Source organism: Grampus griseus (genome assembly GCF_964374135.1).
Source record: "Grampus griseus genome assembly, chromosome: 14".
NCBI classification, from domain to species: Eukaryota; Metazoa; Chordata; class Mammalia; order Artiodactyla; family Delphinidae; genus Grampus; species Grampus griseus.
Window position 1 is genome coordinate 26174293 of NC_139008.1, and position 27226 is coordinate 26201518.

General features: G+C 48.4%; 1 protein-coding gene across 1 annotated transcript in view; it reads left to right on the forward strand.

Moving 5' to 3' along the window:
• Positions 1-27226, forward strand: part of ABCC6 (ATP binding cassette subfamily C member 6) — a 56618-nt gene that overhangs the window by 21987 nt on the left and 7405 nt on the right. Inside the window, exons 13-25 of the mRNA XM_082669528.1 lie at positions 479-625; positions 1269-1356; positions 3448-3523; positions 5269-5395; positions 5550-5726; positions 7929-8096; positions 8862-9036; positions 10296-10371; positions 12596-12716; positions 14327-14534; positions 22014-22324; positions 24431-24630; positions 26913-27039. Of these exons, the coding sequence (XP_082525654.1) occupies positions 479-625; positions 1269-1356; positions 3448-3523; positions 5269-5395; positions 5550-5726; positions 7929-8096; positions 8862-9036; positions 10296-10371; positions 12596-12716; positions 14327-14534; positions 22014-22324; positions 24431-24630; positions 26913-27039 (2001 nt within the window). The remainder of the gene's footprint in view (positions 1-478; positions 626-1268; positions 1357-3447; positions 3524-5268; positions 5396-5549; positions 5727-7928; positions 8097-8861; positions 9037-10295; positions 10372-12595; positions 12717-14326; positions 14535-22013; positions 22325-24430; positions 24631-26912; positions 27040-27226) is intronic.

Genomic DNA, 27226 nt, shown 5'->3' on the forward strand with positions numbered 1-27226 from the left:
ATCACAGGGGCACTGACCTGCTGGTCATCATATCATCATCATCATATCGACGACACCTGGAACCAAAACACCACCAACCCCTGGAACAGAACCACCCCCTAGTGACATCCGGAACTACAAATGCCACCAGGACCTAGAGCCCTCCGTGGCTGTTGATACCTGCAACTTCAGAGTCATCTTCCCAGAGAGTCTAGAGTCACAAGTTCCACCCATGTCTAGAACCACACAAATGCCACCAAGATGGAAAACTGTGGTGTCCCCCAAAGCCTGGAACCAAGAGTTTCTGATTCTTAGAACAGGGGTCACATGCACGCAACTCCTTTCATCAGTAGAAGAATTTGGGGGGAGATCTGGGTGGAGGGGAACCCATTCCCACATGGCAGGTGTGGCCACAAGGACCCCTTGAGATACCACAGCTGGCCTGCCTTTCCTGGCCACGTTTAGCAGCTCAATGTCACCTCCTGTGTCTCCCACCCAGGTGGCACTGGTTGTGTTTGCTGTCCATACTCTGGTGGCCGAGGAGAATGCCATGGACGCTGAGAAGGCCTTCGTGACCCTCACGGTTCTCAACATTCTCAACAAGGCCCAGGCTTTCCTGCCCTTCTCCATCCACTCCGTTGTCCAGGTGAGGTGGCAGGGAGGGGAGGCCGTCTTGGAGGAGCCATGTAGGGGTGTAGCAGGCTGTGCCGGGGCAAGGAAACAAAGCAGGGAAAGAGACGGGAGGGCACAGGGAACAGCGGAAAGATGCCAGCAAACATCCTCAAAATAGGCAGCCTCACCCTTCCAGCAATTCCACATGCAAGAATTCAGTCCGGTTCCCTTTTTATACAAAGCAATTTCACTTCATTTCTCTTCCTCTACTGTCTGCACTCACACCGTGTGATGAAAATGAGAAAAGTGGTCCAGCTGAGCCGTCCCTATTTAACTATCCTTTCATCACGGAAGATGGGGTTGGGGCTGGGAGTGGAGAGGGTGCCTCCAGGTGGACAAAGTTTGCAATCATTCCTGATGACGGCCAACTGGAAAAGCCACCATCCTCTTCCCGGGTCTGGTCTGCAGAATGGAAGCAAGGAGGTGGGAGGTCACCACTACCTCATTGTGCCAACCTCACGTGCATCGTTTTCCGTGACCCAGAAAGCTTTGTGTTGATGCCTTGCAAATGTAGGACTCAGTAGTCCGGAAGCTTTCCCACCATCTTGAGGCACCCAACGCCCGAGTTCTTTTTTTGCCCTTATGGCACAGTTGACCTAGGGCTTTGGTTTTTCCAGGCCCGGGTGTCCTTTGACCGTCTGGCTGCCTTCCTCTGCCTGGAAGAAATTGACCCTGAGGCCGTGGACTCAAGGTCCTGCAGATGTGGTGAGAGCTGAGTTCAGCGGGAAGGGGGTGGGAGGGATGAAGGAACCAGCAGGGCTCCCCCTTCCCATAGATGGAATGCCAGGCCCAGCTGAGGGGCTGCTGGCGTGTGCTGGCATGTGCAGACCAGGCCATCGGCCGTGTGACTAGGAAACAGATGCCATGTAAGGGCTCTCCCCTTGTACCTAAGAAAGCATCAAGCTGCTTACCTAGAAATCACCCACATGGTGATTAGAAGTATATCCTGTGACATTGTGCCTGAATCCAAACTCTGGCTCCAGCCCTGACCCCAACATGGGTGACGTTGGCCAGTTATTAATCTCTCTGAGCCTCAGTGTTCCCATCTGCAAAATGGACATGATGATCATCACAGCACCTCTGCATAGGATTGTTGTGAGGGTTAAATGAGTCCTTTGAAGCATCGCAGTTAGAGCAGGGCCCTGCACAAAGTCAGCATTCAGTGCATTTTAGTTAGAATTATTATTAGGAGAAAACCCCACAGAAGTCAGCAAAGAGGCCTCTAAGTAACCCAAAATTGCTGTCTCTGAGGCTCCTCACGGCTCTGGGCACGTTTTCAGCCGGGCAAAGCTTTGTTCAGCCAAAGCAGTGCGATGTGGGCATTCAGAGGTGGGCTGTGCCTTCAAATCCCAGGTCTGCCTCACCCGGCTGTGTGGCCCTGGGCAGTAACTCCCCCACTGCTGGCTCCGTTCCCCACTGTGTCACCCCACCTCCACCAGGATCACCCTGAGGGCCACCAAAAGATAGCAGGTCCCCGGTCTCAGGAGCTGCCCAATAAATAGCTTAGGGTCCGTGATGTCATGCCTTTATCCCCACAGGAGGGCCCCTGGACCAGAGACCCCTAAGGGTTATTTGAGTCATGACTTTGACACACCTGGTCACCTGCCTGCGGCCAGAGCCTCATACCGCCCCCCACAATCTCAGTCCCTGCTGTTCCCCCAAAGGTGTGTGACAGTGAGATGAACACAGACACCGACAGCTAATGTTGACCAAGTGTTTACCACGAGCCAGCACATTCAAAGTGCTTTACTTAGTGGAGACCCCCTCGCTCCTCACCCAGCACTATGGGGTGGATACCTCTACGACCCACCCATCTTACAGATGGGGAAATGGAGAAGCATCCCCACACCCCAGACCATTAAGAAAAGACAAGACCCCAGAGTAGGGTAGCCAGATTCACAAAGAAAAACAGGACTCCCGGTTAAATTTGAATTTCGCATACTCAGAGCATAGGTTTTTTTAGTCTTAGTAGCTCCCATGCAATATGTGGCGGCATAATTATCCTAAAAAAGTACTCATTGTTTATTCAAAATTCAGATGTAACTGGACGTCCTGCATTTTGTCTGCAACCCTCCCCTAGAGACCATCCAGTCCAGGGGGTGTCAACGGGTGTCAACCGCTCGTTAGATGTAAGATTCTCAGGCCCCACTCCCATGGAGATTCTCATTTATTGGTTTGGGCTGAGCCATGGAGAGCTTTGTGTTTTAAAAAATCTTTCCAGGTGATTCTAAATGCGTATTCTGTGTCCAAAACCACTAAATCTGGCTCCTCCCTCATTATATAGATAAAACATCTGAGACCCAGGGACATAGGGAGACCATATGTCCCTGGTTACATCTGTGGTCCCAGTGGAATTAATAACACTCCCTTCACTCTCCAGAGTCCTGGATCAGGTGATAAATTGTATCAGAAGCCCACTAACCTTTTCTATGAAGGACCCAATTGTACATATTTTAGGCTTTCCAAGGCCCTTTGTTCTCTGTTGTAACTGCTCACCTTTGCCTTTGTAGTGTGAAAGCAGCCATAGCACTACATAAATGAATGATCATGGCTGTGTTCCAATAAAACTTTATAAAAATAGGCAGCAGACAGGATCTGGCCCCTGGGCTATGGTTTGCCGACCCGAGTTGTATAACCATCCAGCAGGGAGAGAATATGACCACCACAGGGTCACACACAAGCCAGTGAGTGGAGGGACAGTTTGTTTAGTGGAAGAGATTTCCTGTTGCCTGGGGGTCTCTTAGAGGAGGGGCCAGCCGGGAGCATCTCTTATAACTGGTCTTTAATGCCCTGCAGCCACTGGAGAGGATTACATCAGAATACAGGAAGGCACCTTCGCTTGGTCCCAGGAAAGCCCTCCCTGCCTGCACAGGTACAGGTGGTTTCCCTGGTAACAACCTTCCTGTTGCCGTTGACGAAGTGGGGGAGGATGGGAAAGCTGGGAAAGGGAGAGCTCCTGCCCACAGAGGGGGAACAGGGCATCTGAGCCTTGCCCAACAGGGAGGAGATGGCTCTCTGGTCCCCAGGCTGGTCACGATGATGCCAAGGGAGGCCTGGCCAAGAACAGCCCCAAGGCCCGGCCCAGTCAGCTGTGGGCGCTTCTGTGCCTCCTGTGTCAGACTGGTCATTGTCACCTCCAGCCCCCAACTATTTGGCTGGGTCTCTGTGGCAGAAAACCCCCGCCAACCCCAAAACTCCCTGTGAAGGGAAAGAAAACACCCAGGGCCGTATTTGTGTTTCTTGTCATTTGCTCATTTCATTGTATTTATTGAGCACTTGCTCTGTGCCAGGCCTTGTCCTAGGAACTGGGAATAGAGTGAAGAAAACAGATAAGAACCCTGTGCTCTTGGGGCTGATGTTCTGATCGGGGGTGGGGGGGTGCACAAATGAGAAATCAGGGTCGGGAGGCAGAGCACGATGTCAAAGGAGGGGTGTGTGCGGTGAGGGAAGGCTTGGCATTTAAACAGAGGTCAAATGAGGGGAAGGAATGAGCCTTGTACGTGTCTGGGAGAGGAGCTTTCTAAGCAGTGGGAACAGCAAGTGCAAAGGTCCTGAGGCAGGAGTATGCCTGGACCCAGGATTCTCCAGCTCAGCACTGCTGATGTTCAGGGCTGGATAGTTCTTTGTCATGGGGGCTGTCCTGTGCACTGTAGCATGATTAGCAGAACCCCCAGTATCTACCCACTAGATTCCAGCAGCAGCCACACCAGGTATAACAACTGAAAGTGTCTCTAGACATTGCTATGTGACACCTGCAGGGCACAATCCCCCCAGGTGTGTTTGGGAAGCAGGAAGTCAGCATGGCTGCAGCAATGGGATGCTGGGTGTCCTTCATGATTGTTAGCTTGAGTGTTACCCTGAGTGAAACAGGAACCGCCGGGGGCTTCAGCGGGGGAGTGTCATGAGCCGGCTTGGGTTTGAACAGGTCCCTTGGGCCCCTGCATGGAGGACAGACTGCATGACACAGAAAGGGGCGGGGAGGGAGGGCAGAAGCAGGAAGAGTGGTGAGGAGCTTGTGGCAATGACCTGGGCAAGAGGAGATGCTGGTTAAACCTCCTGCCCAATAAACCCTGTGTGAGTGCGGGTACATGTGTACACACGGGTGTACATGCGTGCGTGCAGATGTGTGTATGCACGGGCGTGTGTGAGAGCATGTTTGTGTGTGTGCATGCACTTGTGTGTGCATGGATTGTGTATATGTTGTGTGCATATGTCTGTGTGTACACACATATGGTGTGCATATGTGCACTTGTGTGAGGGTGTGTATCTGTGTGTGTGCAGTCTGTGTATGTAGTATATGTGTGCACAGACACATGTGCCCTGTGTGCTTGCATGCATCATCTGTGTACATGCATGCATGCGTGATGTAATGAGTGTGCGCATACACATGTGCGTGCATGTATGTGGGCACATGTATGATCACATGCAGAATGGCTGCTCGCATAGCCAGACAGGGATTGGGAGAGGGAAGGACGGCCCCCAGACATCCTCTCAGCGGCCCCCCCACCCCAGGTGTGTCATCAGCAGCCGAGGCTGGCTCTGTCTGGGGTTCACTAATTCTGCGCAGACTCGGGCTGAATCCTACCCAGGGACACGTCACCCCTTCTGTGTTGCCAGGATCAACCTTACGGTGCCCCAGGGCTGCCTGCTGGCTGTCGTCGGTCCAGTGGGGGCAGGAAAGTCCTCCCTGCTCTCTGCCCTCCTTGGGGAGCTGTCAAAGGTGGAGGGGTCCGTGAGCATCAAGGTGAGGCTGCACCCCTGCCTGTCTGCTGGAATGTCCCCGTCTCTGCTCCTCCGTTCCCCGTCTCACAGCTAAGCTCCCTGCCGCCTTCCACCACCACCAAGAGCCTAGCTCCCACCGTTCCTCCTCCGTCCCCATCAGCCTCCTTGTGTTTTAGGGTCCGGTGGCTTACGTGCCGCAGGAGGCCTGGGTCCAGAACATGTCCGTGGTAGACAACGTGTGCTTCGGGCAGGAGCTGGACCTGCCGTGGCTGGAGAGGGTCCTAGAGGCCTGTGCCCTGTGGCCAGACGTGGGCAGCTTCCCTGCAGGAGTCCACACCCAAACTGGGGAGCAGGTGAGGGTCTCAGGGCCTTCTTGGGCCAGGGAGGCATGGCGGCTGAGGGTCATTTGCCACCCTGACCTGTGGGTTGGTGTGGTGGGAGGGTCACTGGGGTGGGGGCAGAGAGGTAGGGGAGAAAAGGGGCCCAGCTCAGAGCCAAGCACATAGCAGGTACTCAATAAATAGTTATTAATGAGTGAATGGTTGAAAATAGAGACTGAGGAGAGGCTGGGAGACATGGCAGGGCTTGGTGGTGAGGGGCTCTCCAACAACTGGGAATGAGGTGATCCAGGCTCCTGCCTTGCCTCTCTGGGTGACACTGGTCAAACTGCTTCTCCTCTCTGGACCTCACCAAAGGGTCTGGGCAGAGATGTCCAATAAACAGGATGTATGCATACGGAGCTGTGGGTTGGGCAGGAATTGGCAACTTATGACCCACAGGTCGAATCTGGCCCACCGTCTGGGTTTGTAAATAAAGTTTTATTGGGACCCAGCCATGCACATTCATTTACCTGTGGTCCATGGCTGCTCTTACATGATAAGGGCAGACATGAGCAGTTGTGACAGAGACCAGGGCAGTGGGGGTGGGGTGGGGTGCCCACAAAGCTTTAAGTAGTTACTTTCTGGTCCTTTACAGAAAACACTTCCTGACCCCCAGATTAGGGAATTGAGAGTGGAATAGTGGACGTTTAAGTCAAGTAAATGGGTGAGGTTTCCTCTAGGGAAGAGGAGAGGGCCCTGGAAAGGGTCTGGAGGAGCCAGAGAGATCAGCTGAGAAGGAACATCTAGGGAGGAGGATGAGGCATCGTGCAGCCAAGGGAAAGGGGTATCAGAAGGAGGGGGTGCCTGCTGCCGGCTACGTCTGTCCAGCTGTGTCACATCCTAAACCAAACGTGATTTCCCATTACCTCCTCCCCCGAAGCTCGCCCCATCCTGGGTGGTGGAAGTTCCATCCTTTCAGAGCTCAGATCCAAAACCTTGGTGTCCTCCTCAATTCCTCTCTTTTTCTTACACCCACATCTAATTCATCAGCAAATCCTGTTGGATCCACCTTTGAGGCAGATCCAGAATGTTCCAGTCCCCACATCAGCTCTCCCACATTGCTGCAGGAGCCCCTGACTGCCCTCCTTGTTTCTGTCCTCACCCCTAACAGGCTAATCCCAGTGCAGCAGCCAAAGGGATTCTTTTCAGATCTGTCAGTTCATGTCCTTTGTCTGCTCAGAACCCTCCAGGTCTCCCCATCCCCTCAGAGTTATAGCCACAGTGCTGACCATCACTGACAAGGCGCACCCCCACGATCTGACCCCAGTTATCTCCGACTTCATCTCCCATCATGCTCCCTCTTTCCTGCTTCTCTCCAGCCACATGGATCTCCACGATGTTCCTGGAACACCCAAAGTATGCTCCTACCTCAGGGCCTCTGCACCTGCTGTTCTCTCTGCTTGTAAAGCTGTTTCTCAGGAGTTCACATGATTCATCCCGTCAAGTCTCTTAGTGGAGAGTAGCTTTCCCTGACCACCTTACCCAGCACAGCAACCCTGCTCATGCCAGTACACCCTACACCCTTCCCCTTCTCTATTATTCTTCATGGTGTATAACACCATCTGATAGGTGATAACATTTTATGTGTTTGTTTATTGATTATCTCTATCCCACCCCATCCTCATTAGAGTGAAGGATCCATGAAAGCAGGGATGAGGTTTTGTTCATTGCTGTGTCCCCAGAGCCTAGAACACTGCTGGGTACATAATAGCCATGCAGTAAATATGAGTGGAATGAATGAACAAGTGAAAGAACAAAAGGAAGGAAGAGAGGAAGGGAGGAAGAGAATGGAAGAAAAAAGAAAAGAAAAGAAAAGAAAAGAAGGAAGGAAGGAAATAAGAACATAAGGACTGAAAAGCTACCACTGGATTAGGCAACAGGGGAGTGACCAGTGTCCTTGAGGAAGGCTGCATCAGTGGAGAAATGGGAACAGAAGCCAGACTCAAGTGGAGGGAGCAGTGGGTGCAGGAAGCTTGTCTGGAAAGGGGAGAAGCCAGGCAGGGTGGAAGCTGGGGGGGATGTTGGCTTGAGAGCAAGCGTTTCAAGCTGGAGGTGGCCCTAGAGGACAGGCCCCATGAGCCACAGCTCACTTTGATGAGCAGACCTGGCCCCTGTCACACCAGCTTCACCCAGCAGGCGTAGACGCAGGTCCCTGTCTCTCTCTTATGGCCACAGGGCATGAATCTCTCTGGGGGCCAGAAGCAGCGGCTGAGCCTGGCCCGGGCTGTGTACAGGAAGGCTGCTGTGTACCTGCTGGATGACCCCCTGGCAGCCCTGGACGCCCATGTTGGCCAGCATGTCTTCAAACAGGTCATTGGGCCTGATGGGCTGCTCCAGGGAACGGTAAGTTTGGGGAAATGTCTCAGAGGGCATAGAGCAAAGGCAGAGAAAGTCCTAACCCAAGTCTGCTTACCACCATTCTCCATGAATCCAGTGTTCCTCTTTGTAATGGTCAGCTTTTGCTGTGACAGTGCTGCATAACAAACAACCCCCAAATGTCAGTGGCTCACAGCAGCAGTCATTTCTTTTGTTGGCTGTGCTGGGTCTTCACTGCTGTGCGGGCTTTCTCTAGTTGCAGTGAGCGGGGGCTACTCTTTGTTGCGGTGCACGGGCTTCTCATTGTGGTGGCTTCTCTTGTTGCGGAGCACAGGCTCTAGGTGCACAGGCTTCAGTAGTTATGGCACATGAGTCCTAGAGCACAGGCTCAGTAGTTGTGGCACATGGGCTTTGTTGCTCCGTGGCATGTGGGATCTTCCCAGACCAGGGATCAAACCCGTGTCTCCTGCATTGGCAGGCATATTCTTAACCACTGCGCCACCAGGGAAGTCCGAGCAGTCATTTCTTGCTTCTGGGTCTGTGGTTAAACTACCACAGCTCTGCCTCAGGTCACTGGCCACGTTCAGTTGAACTCCGTGTCTTCTGGTTTCGAGACAGGTTGAAGGAGTCCCTCTATTTCACTGTTGGGACATGCTATTTTTGAGAAAAAGGGCAGGAGCACAAGAAGGAGAGCTTTCCCCACTCTGAGCCCCAGGACATTCCCGGCCCATTCCCCCAGCTCTGGAACAGTGGTCAAGCGCACGAGTGTAAATTCCATCCCTTCCTGCCCAGACACGGATTCTCGTCACCCACGCGCTCCACGTCCTGCCCCAGGCTGATTGGATCGTGGTGCTGGAAGATGGGGCCATTGCAGAGATGGGTTCCTTCCAGGAGCTTCTGCACAGGAAGGGGACCCTGGCGGGCCTTCTGGATGGAGCCAGACAGCCAGGAGATGGAGGAGAAGGAGGTACTGGCTGGGCTACCCTGTGCCTGGCTTCTGTCACCCTTGGGGAGAAGGTTCCACAGATCCCACTGGCTAGTGAAGCACTCTGGCCACACCCTCCCTGCAGGCCCAGGCCTGGAGGCAGACACTCTCCCACAAGGCCACCCAGCCCCCAGTAAGAGCCCGTGGCACCTTCTGTGAGCCAGGGGCTGTGCTAAGTGCTTCTATAAACATGCATTGTCTCATGTGGTCTCCACAACACCCCTGGGGGACCCCTGCAATTATGGCTGCCACTTTTCAGATAAGCAACTCAGGCCGAAGAGAGTTAAATAATTTGCCCAAGGTCACATTACAATTTGGGTGTGTTCAACTCCAGGGTCTGTGCTTGAAACTGCTACAGAGACTGAGCAAAGAGGTCATTTGGTGCCTTGAGGCCAGAGGCCCCCAACATGCCAGCTAGGGCTTCTACTAATCCAGAGAACACAGTGCCCACTGGAAAAATGACAGTGTTCTGGAAGTGAAGTCAGTGATCCAAGCGCAGCCACAGTGAGTGATAAAGAACAGCCAGGGGCCCCTCCATTCACTCATTTAATCACCACTTAGCCCCTGTGAGGTCAGTACTGTACTTAGCTCCATTTTACAGATGAGGACTGAGGCCCAGAAGTTAAGGAACTCGTCCAAGTTTACCCGGCTCATAAGTGGCAGTGTTGGGCTTTGAACCTCCAACTGCAGGCTGTGTGCTGTCCCTGCATGACAGAGGGGGTTTCACAGCCAGGTCCCCCGTCCCAGGCTCTGCCTCCTCTGTTGAGCCCTGGCTCACCCCGGTAAAAACCCTAAGTGTTGGTTCACGGTGTCAACCTCCTGGAGCTTGAAGATGGAACCCTCCCGGCTTGGGGATGGTGGGCAGGAGGGTCCTTCCCTGGGGGAGATGACACCTGAGGTTGGGTGAGAGCTACCTGGAAAAGAACATCGCAGACACAATGGATTGCTTATGCAAGGGTATTGGGGAGACCCGAGCTTTTGGACTATGTGCAGTGTTTCCTGCTGTTTCCCAGCCCCAAGTTCATAGCCGATGCTTGATTATATTTGCTAACTGAATAAGTGAATGAATGAATAATGTTCCTGGAAGAACCCAGGGAGGATGGAGAGAGGGGGGAGGAGGCAGATCAGAGAAAATGGACGCTCAGCGAGCGGAGGCTGCACAGCCCATGGGTGTCAAAGCTGGCATCCGGACTCTGAGGTACCGACCCCCATAGAGTGACACGGCTCCCTTGACCTTGCAGAAACGGAACCCCCGGCCAGTGCCAAGGACCGCAGAGGCTCTGCTGGAGGTGGGAGGCCTGAGGGTGGACCGGAGAGGTGAGTTTGCTCTGGTGCAGAGCTTGGGGAGGGCACAAAAGCTGAGGCTGAAGCAAGGCGGCTGTGTCACCACCTGCATCTCAACCATTCTGGATTGAACATCTGCTTAAGACCCACCATGGGGCTCAGCCGTGGGATAATTCACCAGAGACTATTTGACAATCAATTAGCCACAATGATTAAGTCCCCACATGTTCTGTTCACAGGATGACCAGTTTGCCCTCAGATGTGATGAATCCCTTAAAGTTTATCAGAGTTGTCATGGCTGGAGTGGGGCAGGGCCAGCTCCAAAGAAGGATCCACGCCATAGTTGTTAATGTCCGTGCCAGGCCCTGTCATTCATGCTCTGAAGGACATCAGCATCGCTTGGTGCTGGTGGGGGCCACCAGGAGGAGGCCTGCTGCCCCCTTTAGCCAGGCCATAGCTGGACTCCTGTGCTCTCCCTTTTTATGGAAAGTGACCTTGTGAAACAGAACAACAGACCACTGGGAACCAGAGAGTGTGAGCTTAAGTGCCAGCTGTTAGGGAACTGCAGGGGGAACCGGAGGGCCTCGGTCCCTGAGGTTGGGCCCCAGTTCCTCCCATCCCAGCTAGCCAGCCAGAGTACTCCTGGGCCACACACTGGACCGGCCCGCCGTCTTCACAGTGCACAGTATCCTAAGTAAGACCAGATAGGTAGATAATAGGTAGAGAGGTAAGTAGGTAGGTAGACAAATAGGGTGACAGACAAACAGATAGATGATGAATGGATGAATAGACAGATAGATGATAGGTAGAGTTCATAGACAGATGGATGTAGATAGATAAATATTGTATTGGAAAAACCTGCTAGTCTTCCCTCTTTCTCTCCATTACTCTCACACAACTACAACGTTCACTCTGACACCAGATGGGTGCCCCCTGCCCCCCCGCAAACCTTCACACCAAGCAATTCTCCACAACTCAGTTCTGACACTATCTGGAGATGTCAGATCCCACAGGTTAAGGGCTCAGTCCCTCAAGTCTGCTCCCTCCACTTCAGATGCCAATTGCAAGTAGTAGGTCTCCAGGGTTCCCACAACTTCTGTCCTACTTGGGGACAAAATGGGGGTTTGCATCACCCCCTCCTCGAGTTCAAGTAATTTGCCAGAACAGCTCACAGAACTCAGGGAAACACGTACATTTGGCAGTCTATTAAAGGATGTGACAAAGGAGACAGAACAGCCAGCTGAGGAGATTCACAGGACGAGGTCTGGGAGGGTCCCACATGCAGGAGCTTCTGTCCCCATGGAGCTTGGTGTATCAACCTCTGGGTATGTGGATGTGTCCACTAACCTGGAAGCACCCCGAATCCCGTACTGTTGGGGTTTTATGGAGGCTTCCTCGTGTGGGCATGATCCATTATTAACTCCATTTCCAGCCCCTCTTCCCTCTCTGGAGAATGCGGGTGGAGCTGAAAATTCCAAGCTTCTAGTCATGGCTTAGTCTTTCTGGTGACCAGCCCCCAACCAGGAGCCATCCAGGAGCCCACCCAGAGTCACCTCAGTAGAACAAAAGATGCTCCTAGGGCTCTTATCACTTAGGAATTTACAAGGGTTTTAGGAACTCTGTGCCAGGGATGGGGTCAAAGACCAAGTATATATTTCTTAACATAAATCACAATATCACAAAGATGGATAGGTGAATAAATAGATTGATTGATAGACAGACAGATAGGCAGCCAGAGAGACATAGATTATCCCCATTTTACACCTGAGGAAACTGAGGCACAGAGAGATTGTCAGCTGCCCATGGTTTCACAGTTAGCAGATGGTAATTCACATTTACGGTTGTCAGCCTACTCAGCCACAGATAAAAGGAACACTCAAGAAACCTTCAGCATCTGAATTGTGCAAAGCTGACTTCCTGCAAACCTGGACTGACAAATCTGAGAATAAACAGCAGGTGCAAAATGATTGCAGCAAAGCTTAGACCAAAATGAAAACCAGGTTCCAAAGTTGGCAAATAAGTTCATTCAATGAGATGGCGTCGGAAGAACAGGCTTGCCTGACTCTGGGGTGATAGGTGGCATCTAGCTGGGCACCACAGAGGGAGAACTGGGGCATGGCACCTAGTTGGTGCTCAGTACGTTAGTTGAATGAATGAATGAGAGAGTGGCTCAGTGGCTTCCAGTGGCCATGAGGGTTGGGCATATACACCCCACGAAGAGAGACACTGATTTGTCCTCATTTCCTCTAAATGACAGGTCCATGAAGTTAGTCCCTGAGAAGGACAGCGCCACTTCAGAGGCCCAGACAGGGGTTCCCCTAGATGATCCTGAGGGGGCAGGACAGCCAAAAGGAGAGGACAGCATGCAATATGGCAGGGTAACCACCCGCTGCTCCCTCCCCCTCTCCACATCCACTGCCGCTGCTGCCCCCGGGGACTCAGGACCTCCCAAGAGATACAGCACTTGGGGGGGACTCAGGACCTCCCAAGAGATACAGCACTTGGGGGGGGGATGGGGCTGGGGGGACGACTCACCTTTATTGAACACCTACTATGTGCCACGTAAGATTCTAGATACTTCATACTTCTTAATGCCCACAACCACCCTAAAATCAGATGGTGATAGCTCCATTGTAGAGATGAAGAAACTGGGTTCTTAAAGAGTTTAGACATTTGTGTTCTCACAGCTAGCAAGTGACCAACTTGGGACTCAAACCTAGGACAGTCTGAATCTGAAACTTGTACTACTTCTTCTCTCCTATGCTGCTCTGTCCACCCATCCCCCACCCATTCACCCACGTACCTACTCATTCATCCATCCATCCATTTACCTTTCCACCTATTCACCCATCCATCCCACTCACCCATCCATCCACCTACCCATCTACTCACTCTTCTATCCATCTCACACAACCATCCACCCATCTGCCACCCTGCCATCCATCCATCCATCCACCCATTCATCCATCCATCCGCTCATTTACGCACCCACCCTCCTACAGACCCACTCATTTATTCATCCACCCACCCACCTACCCATTTACTCACCCATTCGCCCACTCAACCATCCACCTACTCATCCATCCAGAAGACATTTGCAGAACCCCCACTGTGTGCCAGACAAAGTTTCTGCCTTGGTGGACCTTGCAGGCTAGTGGTGGGGGGCAGGGGAGAGAGTGAGAAAACAATTATGCTAATAACCAAGGTGATATCAGGTAGTGATAAATGCTATAAACAAAATAAAGAAAGTGATGAGACAGGGACCGACCAAGGATCAGGGACCTGCTTGGATAGGATGCTCTGAGGAGTGACATTTGACATCCCTGAAGGATGCGAAGGAAGTAGCCATGGAAAGAGCAGGGGGAGGAGCATTCCAGGCAGAGGGAACAGCAGGGGCAGAGACTCTGAGGTGAGGAGCTTAGGGTGCCAGAGAAAAGAAAGGGATCCCATGAAACCAGTGGATAGTGCGTAGACGGTAAGGTGAAAGAGTGTACAAGAGGTTTAGAATTTCTTCTTAGAGCAAGAGAAAGTGCAGGGCAGGTTAGCAACAGCAAGATGTTTTCAACAGCAAGTGGATGTTTTCAGAAGTTCACTCTGGCTGCAGCTGCATGGAGAATTTCAGATTTGTAGGAACCAGACTTTAAACAAGTGGCTTAACCTCTCTGTGCCTCAGTTTCCCTATCTGTCAGGTGGGAATTATGATGAGGATGGAGACACATGCTGGTCCCATAGTAGGTGTTCAATAAATCACTCCAAACTCAGAAAGTGCCACAGCCTGTCCCCTTTAAGGCTCCCACTGCCATCTGGGAGCCATAGAGGAAGGGGGTCCTGAGGCTGGGCGGGCCTGGAGGGGAGAGGATGCTCCAGGTGGGAGGTACTGCATGGTTGTTCCATCTGCCCCACTGGCAAGTTGTGGGAGCCCCACCTGGCCTTTCCTCTCTCCCCCTGGGGTGTCTCTCTGCCCCCATCTCTCCTACGTGTGCTACAGGTGAAGGCTACCATGTACCTGACCTACCTACGAGCTGTGGGCACCCCGCTCTGCCTCCATGCACTTTTCCTCTTCCTATGCCAGCAAGTGGCCTCCTTCTGCCGTGGCTACTGGCTGAGCCTGTGGGCAGATGACCCCACCGTGGACGGACGGCAGACTCACGCAGCCCTGCGGGGCTGGGTCTTTGGGCTCCTGGGCTGCCTCCAAGGTACCCCTGCCAGCTTTCCTCACTCTCCATCCTCCAGCTCCACCTGAGGGTTTCTCAGGGCTCCTTCACCCACACCTCCCTGGCTCACCCTGTCCTTCCTGAACATCTGTGCAAATGTCCTGGGTCCAAACACAGACCTGCATCCTTAAGATGGGGCTGGGGAAGTGGGGGACAGGGCACATCCCTACTTTTACAGAAGCCTCAGAGTCTCTTCCAGCCTCATCAGCAAAGGCAGAATCTTGGCCTCCAGATGCTGGGGCAGCTGAGCACTTAGGTGGGGCAGCAGGTCCACTGGACTCTGCCCCTCTCCCAAGCTGAGGACAGCCCCAAGTCTGACTGTTGGTGACTTCCAGCACCCCACCCCAATCCCATGCTTCTGCCACTGCCCCACCCCCATCCCCCATAGGAGGTAGAGCCCTGCATCACATCCCCACCATCATCTCCTCTCATCTTCTCTTCCTTTTTAAAAAATAGATTTATTTTTTTAGAGCAGTTTTACATTCACAGCAAAATTGAGCAGAAGGTACAGAGATTTCCCCACTCATCTATAACCTCCATCATTACCAACATCCCCCCACCAGAGTGGTACATTTGTTACAAATGAACCTATATCCACACATCCTAGTTAGCCAAAGTCTGCAGTTTTCATCAGGGTTCACTCTTGGTGTTGTACATTCCATGGGATGGACAAATGTATAATGACATACATCCACTGTTACAGTATCATACAGAATAGTTTCACTGCCCTAAAATTCTCTGTTCTCCACCTATTCATCTCTGTTTCACTGATCTCGTTGTCTATTCTTTCACCAATACCACAGAGTCTTTTTTTCCTGAGTTGTATACCATAATATTTCGTCCCAGTTTTGTTGATATAGTTGACTTACAGCACTGTGTAAGTTTAAGATGTAGAGCATGATGATTTGGCTTACATACATCATGAAATGATGACCACAGTGAGTTTAGTGAACATCCGTCATCTCATATAAATATGAAATTAAAGAAATAGAAAAAACATTTCCTTGTGATGAGAACTCTTAGGATTTACTCTCTTAACAACTTTCATACATAGCACACAGCAGTGTTTATTATATTTATCATGTTATACATTACATTCCTAGTGCTTAGTTATCTTATAACTGCAAGTTTGTACCTTTTGACGGCCTTCATCCAGTTCCCCCTCCCCGCATTCCCTCGTCTCTGAGGGAACATATCCAAAAAAATATTACTAAGGCCAATGTCAAAGAGCATACTGCCTGTTTTCTTCTAAAAGTTTTATGGTTTCAGGTCTTATGTTTAAGCCTTTAATCCATTTTGAATTTATTTTTGTATATGGTATGAGAAAGTAGTCCAGTTTGATTCTTTTGCAGGTACCAGTTTGATTCTTTTGCATGTAGTGTCCATGTTTCCCAGTACCATTTATTGAAGAGGCTGTCTTTTTTTTTTAATCCAATCCAACCTTATGTCTTTTTTTTTTAATTGGGGTATAGTTGTTTTACAATGTTGTGTTAGTTTCTCCTGTACAGTGAAGTAGAGTTCCCTGTGCTATACAGCAAGTTCTTATTAGTTATCTATTTTATACATATTAGTGTATATATGTCAATCCCAATCTCCCAATTCATCCCACCCCCACCCCCACCCCCGCTTTCCCCTCTTGGTGTCCATACGTTTGTTCTCTACATCTGTGTCTCTATTTCTGCCTTGCAAACACCAGTTCATCTGTACCATTTTTCTAGATTCCACATATATGTGTTAATATACGATATTTGTTTTTCTCTTTCTGACTTACTTCACTCTGTATGACAGTCTCTAGGTCCATCCATGTCTCTACAAATGACCCAGTTTCCTTCCTTTTTATGGCTGAGTAATATTGAAGAGGGTATCTTTTCCCCATTGTATATTCTTGCATATTTTTTTGTAGATTAATTGCCCATATAATGTGGGTTTATTTCTGGGCTCTCTATTCTGTTCCATTGATCTGTGTGTCTGTTTTTGTGCCAGTACCATATGGTTTTGATGACTGTAACTTCGTAATATAGTTTGAAATCAGGGCGTGTGATACCTCCAGCTTTATTCTTCTTTCTCAAAATTGTTTTGGCCATTCAGGATCTTCTGTGTTTCCATACAAATTTTAGAATTATTTTTTTCTAATTCTGTGAAAAATGCCATTGGTATTTTGATAGGGATTGCATTGAACCTGTTGATTACCTTGGGTAGTATGAGGATTTTAACAATATTAATTCTTCCAATCCATGAGTATGGTATATCTTTCCATCTGTGTCATCTTCAGTTTCTTTCAACAGTGTCTTACAGTTTTCCAAGTAAAGGTCTTTTACCTCCTTAGCTAGATTTATTCTGAGATATTTTATTCTTTTTGATGCAACTGTAAATGGGATTGTTAAATTCCTTTCTAATAGTTCACTGTTAGTGTATAGAAATGCAACATATTTCTGTATATTAAATTTGTATTCTGTAACTTTACTGAATTCATTATTGGGTTCTAGTAGTTTTTTGGTGGCATCTTTAGGATTTTCTATGTATAGTATCATGTCATCTCTAAATGGTGAGTTTTACTTCTTCCTTTCCAATTTGGACTCCATTTATTTCTTTTTCTTGTCTAATTGCTGTGGTTAAGACTTCCAATATTATGTTGAATAAAAATGGTGATAATGGGCATCCTTGTCTTGTTCCTGACCCTAGAGTAAATGCTTTGAGCTTTTCAACACAGTGTATGATGTTAGCTGTGGGCTTGTTGTGTATGGCCTTTATTATGTTGAGGTGTATTCCCTCTGCTTTGTTGAGAATTTTTATCATAAATGGATGTTGTAGTTTGTCAAATGGTTTTTCCATACCTATTGAGATGACTGTGTGATTTTTACTCTTCAGTTTGTTAATGTGGTGTATCACATTGCTTGCTTTGTGGATATTAAACCATCTTTGCATCCCTGGGATAAATCCCACTTGATCATGGTGTATGGTCCTTTTAATGTATTGTTGAATTTGGTTTGCGAATATTTTGTTGAGAATTTTTGCATTTATGTTCACCAGTGATGTTGGCCTGTAATTTTCTTTTTTTGTTCTATCTTTGTCTGATTTTGGTATCTGGATGATGCTGGCCTTGTAGAATGATTTTGGAAGTGTTCGTTCCTCTGCAATTTTTTGAATAGTTTGATAAGGATATGTATTAACTTGTCTCTAAAGAGTCTGGACCATCTGGTTCTGGAATTTTTTTTTTTTATTACTTATTCAATTTCATTCCAGGTAATTGGTCTGTTCATATTTTCTATTTCTTCCTGTTCAGTCTTGGGAGGTTGTACATTTCCAGGAATTTGTCCATTTCTTCTAGGTTGTCCATTTTATTGGCATATAATTGTTCATAGTCATCTATTATAATCATTTCCATTTGCATGGAATAGCTTTTTCCATCCCCTCACTTTCAATCTCTGTGTGTCTTTAGGTCTAAAATGAGTCTCTTGTAGGCAGCATACATGTGGGTCTTTTTTTATATCCACTCAGCCACTCTATGTCTTTTAATTGGAGCATTTAGTCCATTACATTTAATGTACTTACTGCCATTTTGTTCATTATTTTGGGGTTATTTTTATAGTTCTTTTCTGTTCCTTTCTTCTTCTTTTTTTCTCTTCCCATGTGATTTGATGACTATCTTTGGTGTTATTTTTGAATTTCTTTCTCTTTTTTTTGTGTGTGTCTATTATAGGTTTTTGGTTTGTGGTTAGCATGTGGTTTAAATATAGCAATCCATATATGTGTGGGTTTTTTAAGTTGTTGATCTCTTAAGTTCGAAAGCATTTAACAACCTTGCTTTTTTTTTTCCTCTCCCTGCCACATTTACTGTTTTTGACATCATATTTTACATCTTTTTGTTTTGTATATCCCTTAACTACTTATTGTGGATATAGATGATTTTATGACTTTCATCTTTTAATCTTCCTATTCGCGTTATATGTGGTTGGTTTAGCACTTTTACTGTGTATTTGCTTTTACCAATGAGATTTTTCCTTTCGTACAGTTTGTATTTCTAGTTGTGGGCTTTCCTTTTTTTGCTGGCATATAGGAAAGTGATTGAATTTTTCATACTAACCTTGCATCCTGGAATGTTGCTATAATTGCTTATTAGTTTCAGGAGTTTTTGGTCAGTTCTTTTAGATTTTCTACATAGATGATCATGTGATCTGCAAACAAATACAGCTTTATTTCTTCCTTGGAAATCTGCATACCTTTTATTTCCTTATCTTATTGCATTAACTAGGACTTCTAGCAGGGTGTTGAAGAAGAGTGGTAAGAGGGGACATTCTTGCCTTGTTCCAGATCTTACTGGGAAAGCACCAAGCTTCTCACCATTAGGTTAGCTTCTCACCATTAGGTTTTTAATAGATATTCTTTATCAAGTTGAGGAAGTTCTCGATTCCTATTTTACTGAGAGAGGTTTTGGGTTTTGTTTTGGGGGGGTTGTTTTTGTTTATTTGTTTTATCATGAATAGGTACTGGATGTTGTCTAATCTTTTTCTGCATCTATTGATATGGTCAGGTGATTTTTCTTTTTTAGCCTATTGATGTGATAGATTACATTAATTGATTTTTCAGATTTTTTAAATATTTATTTATTTATTTGGCTGCACTGGGTCTTAGTTGTCACACGCAGGATCTTCATTGCCACGTGCAAGATCTTCATTGTCGCAGGCGGGATCTTTAGTTGTGGCATGCAGGATCTAGTTCCCTGACCAGGGATCAAACCCAGGCCCCCTGCATTGGGAGCACGGAGTCTTAACAACTGGACCACCAGGGAAGTCCCAAATTTTCAAATGTTGAAGCAGCCTTGCATATCTGGGGTAAATTCCACCTGTTCATGATGTACGATTCTTTTCATACATTGTTGGATTTAATTTGCTAATATTTTGTTGAAGATTTTTACATGTACGTTCTTGAGAGATATTGGTCTATACAGTTTTCTTGTACTGTCTGTCTGATTTTGGTATTAGGAAATGTTGCCCTCATAGAATAAGTTAGAAAGTATTCCCTCAGCTTCAACCCTCTGAAAGAGAGTGTAGGGAATTGGTATAATTTCTCCTTAAATATTTGTTAGTGAACTCATCTGGGACTGGCAGTTCCTGTTTTGGAAAGTTATTAATTGTCAATTCAATTTCTTTAATAGTTATAGGCCTATTCAGATTGTCTATTTCTTCTTGCATAAGTTTTAGTAGATTGCGTCTATCAAGGAACTGGTCCATTTCTCCTAGGTTTTCAAATTTATGGGCAGAGAGTTGTTTGTGGTATTCCTTTTTTATACTTTTAATATCCATGGGATCTGTAGTGATGTCCCTTTTAAAATTTTTTCAGATATTAGTAATTTGTGTCTTCTCTCTTTCTTCTTAGCCTGGCTAGAAGCTTATCAATTTTCTGATCTTTTCAAAGAACTAGGCTTTGGTTTCATTGATTTCCTGTTTTCAATTTCACTGATTTCTACTGTAATTTTTATTGTTTCTTTTCTTCTGTTCACTTTGGATTCAATTTTCTCTTCTTTTTCTAGTTTCCTAAAGTAGAAGCTTAGACGATGGATTTTAGAGTTTTCTTTTTTCTAATATATATTTATTCAGTGCTAAACATTTCCCTCTAAGTACTGCTTTTATTACATGCCCAAAATTTGATAAGTTGTGTTTTTATTTTCATTTAGTTCAAAATATTTTAAAATTGCTCATGAGGTTTCTTCTTTGACCCACGTGTTACTTAGAAATGTGTTAATATTCATGTATTGGGGATTTTCCAGGTATTTGTTATTTCTAGTATAATTCCACTGTGGTCTAAGAACAGACATTGTATAATTTCTCTTCTTTTAAATTTGTTAAGGTGTATTCTATAGTCCAGAATTGTGGTCTATCTTAGTGAATGTTTCATGTGAGCTTAGGAATTTGTGTTCTGCTGCTGTTAGATGAAGTGGTCTGTTTATGTCCATTATATCCAGTTGATTGATGGTGTTGTTGAGTTCATCTCTGTCCTTAACTGATTTTCTCCCTGCTGGATTTTCTGCCTTTTCTGATAGAGGGGTGTTGAAATCTCCAGCTATGATAATGGATTCATTTATTTCTCCTTGCAGTTCTATCAGTTTTTGCCTCACATATTTTGATGCCCTTTTGTTAGGCAATACACATTAAGGATTGTTAAGTCTTCTTGAGTAACTGACCCCTTTATTATTATGTAATGCCCCTCTTTATCCCTGATAACTTTTCTTACTCTAAAGTCTGCTCTATTTGAGGTTAATATAGCTACAAACTATACAGGTATAATATACTAACTATTTAAAACTATATGTCTCAGACTAGCTTAAGCAACAAGAGAATTTATTGGCTTGTGGACTGGAATCCATAGGTAACTAGCTTGAGGTATGGCTGGATCCACGGGTCCAGCAAATACTGGAAGATTAGCTTCATTTTCTTCCTCTATGATAGCTTCCTGTCCAGGCAGGCTACTTCCCCTGGTGCTAACATAGTATCCCACAAAGTGAGTACCTCTTCCCAGAAGTCCCAGCAGAGTCCCAGGTCTCATTGGCCTGACTTGGGTCATGTGTTCACCCCGAGCCAACTGCAATGGTTCGGATTGGCTAGGGATGAAATTTTCCCCACCCCAGAAACAGAGAGTGAAGTTAGCTCCGTTCCAAGCACACAGATTGGCATTGGGAGGAAGGGGGTGTATTAGTTTCCTAGGGCTGCCATAAAACGGATTACCACAAACTTGGTAGCTTAGAACAACAGAAATTTTTATTCTCTCACAGTTCTGAAGCCAGAAGTCCAAAATCAAGGTGTCAGCAAAAATTGGTCCCTCTTGGAGGCTCTGAAGGAGAAACTGTCCCATGCCTTTCTCCTAGCTTCTGCTGGTTGCCAGCCATCCTTGGCATTCCTGGGCTTGTGGTGTATCACTCCAGTCTCTGTCTCCGTCTTCACATCATCTTCTTCTCTGTGTCTCTGTGTGTCCTCTCCTCTTCTTATAAGGACACTAGTCATCAGATTTAGAAGCCGCCCTAAATCCAGGATTTCACCTCAAGCTCTTTCACTAATAACATCTTCAAACGCCCTCTTTTTTTTTTTTTTTTTTTTTGCGGTACGCGTGGCCTCTCCCGTTGCGGAGCACAGGCTCCGGACGCGCAAGCTCAGCGGCCATGGCTCACGGGCCCAGCCGCTCCACAGCATGTGGGATCTTCCCAGACCGGGGCACGAACCCGTGTCCCCTGCATCGGCAGGCGGACTCTCAACCACTGTGCCATCAGGGAAGCCCCAAAGGCTGTCTTTCCAAATAAGGTCACATTCTGAGGTTCCTGGTGGACATGAATTTGGGGGGAGACACTATTTAACCCACTGCATGGTGGTCCCATCAAAGGATAAATCAGGGTGGCCAGTTCATAACATAGCCACCACAGGGTGATGGGGGTCTCCAGCCCTTATGCCTTGACCCCTTCTCTCTCCCCAGCAATCGGGCTCTTTGCCTCCATGGCCACAGTGCTCCTAGGAGGGATCCGGGCATCCAGCCTGCTCTTCCGGGGGCTCCTGTGGGACGTAGCACAGTCTCCTATTGGCTTCTTTGAGCGGACGCCCATTGGGAACCTGCTGAACCGCTTCTCCAAAGAGACAGACATAGTAGACGTGGACATCCCAGACAAATTCCGGTCTCTACTGATGTATGCCTTCGGACTCCTGGAGGTTGGCCTGGTGGTGACAGTGACCACCCCGCTGGCTGTCGTGGCCATCGTGCCACTGCTGCTCTTCTATGCTGGGTTTCAGGTAAGGGGAGGTTGGAGAGGCTCCTGGGGCCAGCCGAGGTCACCTCCACCAGTCCCCTGTCTCTGGGCAGGACTCAGTGTAAGAGGTTCTGCCCAGCTGGACATCTAGGAGCTGCCCCTGGAAGAATTCTCAGAGACAGAGACACCACAGTCTGTTTCTAACACTTACTCTCATCTCTGTCTCCCAAATGTTCACATCAAAGTTCTTAACGTCTAACAGTTTATCCTGCTACTGTTGCTGAAATCAGGTATCTCTTCCTCAGTGATCTGGAAACCAAGAAGGCATTGCAAGCTCTCAAAGACCATGGTATTAGGCTCGACTCTTTCCGTTGCCAGAACCAGAGACCAACTTAAATTAGCTTAAACACAAGAACAGAATTAATGGCTTATGCTCCCAGGGTGCAGGGGGTCAGCTCTTACTAGGACGCTGTCACTCTTTCCATATCTTCCCTCAGTGGTTCTTGAAGTGTGGTATCAGACCAGCAGCATCAGTTTCACCTGGGAACTAGTTAGAAATGCACATTCTCAGGCCCCATTCAAGACCTACTGACTCAGATACTATGGAGCTGCGGCCCAGAAATCTGGGTTTTAATGAACCTTCCAGGTAATTCTGATCCATGCTAATATTTAAGAATCACTGGCTCAGCTCTGCTTGGCCTAACTTTGCACACACTCCTTTTCTAGGGGGCAGGTCTGATGGCCCCCTTGCAACCCTATACTCACAGCCTCCCACCTCAGCAACCCCCGACACAAAGCAACTTTTCTCCAGCTCAGCATTCACACATCCATCCCAGGGAAGATTCTGATTGGCCTTTCATGAGGCATGTGTCATCCCTGAGCTCATCACTGTGACCAAAGGAATAGTTTACTCTGCCTAGCAGGGCTGTGTCATGTGACTACCTCCATGATCAGGTCTCATGATTGACCGCCAACCCCCCATCCCCACCAAGGAAATCAGAAGTAGAAGAAACCATGGTAGCCAGACAAAAATCAGAAGTAGAAAAAACAAAACAAAACATGGTAGCCAGACAAAAACCATGGCCATCGCTGCCCTCCACAACTATCCCAAGTCTTTTCTATAGCCTCTTGACCTGGGGGAGGAACTGCTTCTCTAGAGCTTTGGAGTCGGACAGAGATGTGTTTGAATCCAGGTCCTGCCACTTGCTTGCTATAGAGGCTTAGACCAGCTGCTTAATCCCTCTGAGCCTCTGGTGTTCTTACCTATAAACTGTGACCGACCCTAATGCCCACCTCACAATGACTGAATACTGCAGTTGACCCTTGAACGATGTGGGGATTAGGGGCACTGACCCTCCTTGCAATTAAAAATCTGCTTAGAAGTTATAGCTGGCCCTCTGCATACACAGTTCCTCCATAGCCACAGATTCAACCAAGTGCAGAACGTAGCACTGTAGTATTTACTATTGAAAAGTATCCACAAATAAGTGGACCTGTGCAGTTCAAGCCCATGTTGTTCGAGGGTCAACTGTATTTGGAAAGCGCCTGGCATGCAGCCTGGGTGATCAGCAAATGCAGGTTCTTTCCTGCCTGCCAGCCGCACACAGCTTCCAACCTCAAACCAAATAACGATATATATTGTTTGTGCGTCATGGTGTTCGCAGCACCTGGCATGTAACCTTCGAGTTAAGTGAATGAATTTGACTTGTCAAGCTGCCTTCCATGCCCTTTGTGGTTTTGTTCCCACAATGACTGGCCCTAAGTGAAGCAGTTGGCCTTAGAGCTGAGAATGAGATATTTACTATAGACTAGGTCTATAGTAAATAGACCAGACTCCATCCTGGCCGTACATGAGAATCACTCGAAGGCTTTTTAAAAATTCCAAGGCCAGGGTGATGCCACCAGAGAGGTTGATGCCACCAGAGATTCTGATTCAATAGTTCGGGGGTGAGGCATTGGGAGTTTTTGAAGATTCTCAGGTGATTTTTAAAAAGACCCATGGAACTCTGATTCTACAAGGAAATTGGAGCCCAGAGAAGAGAAGCCACTGACCCAAGGTCACACAGCAAGCTGGTAACAGAGCTCCCTATGCTTCTCAAACTGTCTCTCTGTGTTTGTGACCTCTCTGCTCCCCACTGTCCCACTTCAGAGCCTGTATGTGGCCAGCTCATGCCAGCTCAGACGCCTGGAATCAGCCAGGTACTCATCCGTGTGTTCCCATGTGGCCGAGACATTCCAGGGCGGAGCAGTGGTCAGGGCCTTCCGGGTCCAGGGCTGCTTTGTGGCTCAGAACGACGCACACATGGATGAAAGCCAGAGAGTCAGTTTCCCGCGGCTGGTGGCTGACAGGTAGGAAGGGGGCAGAGAAGAACCTATAATCCTTCTGTGTCCCCAGAGGATGAGACCTAAGGTCATACTGTGTGGTCAGAGAGGTCACGTGGCCTGCTCAAGGTCACACAGCGAGTCGAGGGTAAAGCAGAGCCTAGACCCCATGGGTGCACATGGCTCACAGTGTGAGCAGATGGACCTTGGCCTGAGGGATCCCCAACCACAGATGGGCAGGAAGTACAGGTGTCAGCAAAAGGGAAGAAGCCTCTGTTGCCAGGCCACTAGACCAGCCTCTGTTGCCTTGGTGACAAAGGAGCTACATAAGCATCCTCGGCCTCCTTTCGGTACTAAGCAAGAATAAGAACACAAGTTTTGAGCACAGACAGACACAGGTGCAAATCCCAGCTCTGCAACTTACTAGCTGGATGATCTTGGGCAAGTCACATAACCTCTCTGAGCCTCATTTGTCAAAGTGAGTTTGCACTCATGGAGTGGCTACTGAGATTAAACAAATACACTCACAGCTAATCCTTGTAATGTGCTTACCACATGCCCAGCACAGTCCTCAGCATCCTCTGTGGATTAATTTATTTAATCCTATTAACAACTCCACCAGGCAGAGACCCTTTTATAGATGATGAATCTTAGGCACAGAGAGATTTAGGAACTTGCCCAGGGCCACACTGCAAATACATGGTGGAGTGAGGATTTGAATCCAGTCAGTCTGGTGCCAGAGTGTGGAGAGGGTCAAGCACACAGTGGGTGTGAATTCAATAAATGTCAGTTCCTTCCTTCTTTCTGCCCAGATCTCCAGCCAGCTGGGGCTATGAGGCCCTGCAGCTGTGGGCAGTGTCTCAATGCCATATGCCTTCTGGGTGACCTGCCCTGCCCCTTCCTGGGGTCCTAGCCTAGGGAGGAGGGACCTTACAAACATTTACAAAGCACCTACTTTGTGGAAGGGTCAATGATTTCTGCGCCATATACGATAGGTGTATCTCATTTAATCCTCACAACTATAATGAGCCAGACATTACTTCATCCCACAGATGGGTAAACTGGGGTTCGGAGAAGTGAAGGGACTCCCCCAAGGTCAGCCATCTAGGAAGTGGCAGACCCTCAGTCAGGCAGATGTGGCTTCAAATCCCGGTGTTTGTTATGTTTGTGGACTTGGGCAAGTACCTAACCCTTCTGGTGTCCTCATCTGTCCAATGGGGACAACAGTCCTCCCATCGTGGGGTTGTTAAGAGGACTAGGTGTTATATGCAGTGAAGCCCAGAGTTCCCTGAAGACAGGGATTTTTATCTGTTTGGTTTGCGGCTGTGTCCCCAGCATCTCCAGTATGCATGGCACACAGTAGGTGCTGAATACATATCTGCTGAATGAATGCATGAATGAATGGTCAAGTAGGAATTCAATAAAAGGAAAAAGAAGTAGGAATTCAATTTCCTCATCCATTCAATATGTATTTGTTGAGAACCTACTACGTGCTCAGTCCTGTGCTGGGTCCTGGGGACAGAGCCATGAACAAGACAAAGTTGATGGACTTCCCTGCTGGTGCAGTAGTTAAGAATCCACATGCCAGTGCAGGTGACACAGGTTCGAGCCCTGGGCCGGGAAGATCCCACATGACGCGGACCAACTAAGCCCATGCGCCACAACTACTGAGTCTGCACTCTAGAGTCCACGAGCCAAAACTACTGAAGCCCACGTGCCACAACTACTGAAGCCCGCACGCCTACAGCCCATGCTCCGCGACAAGAGAAGCCACCGCAATAAGCCCGCGCATCTCAACGAGGAGTGGCCCCCACACGCTGCAACTAGAGGAAGCTCACGCACAGCAATGAAGACCCAATGCAGCCAAAAATGAAATATTAATTAATTAGTTAATTAAAAAAAAAGACAAAGTTGCTGCCCTCATGAGCCTGCTGATGGAGGCCGACAGTCAAGGACTGATTAACTAGTTTAGCTATACAGAGTGATAAAAGGGAGGAGTCGTCCTGAGGGCTCTCTGAGGAGGTGAGGCTTGAGCTGGCTGTGTGAGGGTAAGATGTTGGCCATGTGAAGAAGGAGGTCGGATTCAGGCAGGGGGAACACAGGGGACATGGCTTGGCATAGCCTGGGGACAGAAAAGTGGCAGCACAGCAGAGCTTACTTGAGCACCTACTGTGGGGCCTGGGTGTGGAGGAGACCATTGCCGGGACCCCATGGGCACTCGAGCCGGCATGCTGTCCAGGCCTTGTGCCCAGGGAGGCAGGTAGCACAGAGAGGCCCCACTGACCCCACTCTTACCTGTCCCCTCGCAGGTGGCTCGCTTCCAACCTGGAGCTCGTGGGGAATGGGCTGGTGTTTGCGGCCGCCCTATGCGCAGTCCTGAGCAAGGCCCACCTCAGCCCCGGCCTCGTGGGCTTCTCTGTCTCAGCCGCCCTGCAGGTACTTCCGACACCCCAATCTGGGCTCTGGGGTGCGGGCAGAATGGACACAGACCTCTGCCAGTGGGACCTTCAAGGACCTGAGTCCAAACTACCAACCAGTGAGGAAGACACGGCTCTGCAAGAGCCTAGGCTGGACCTTGGAGCCTCGCTGTGCTCCTCTGAAAAATGGGCAGTAATCCCTTCAC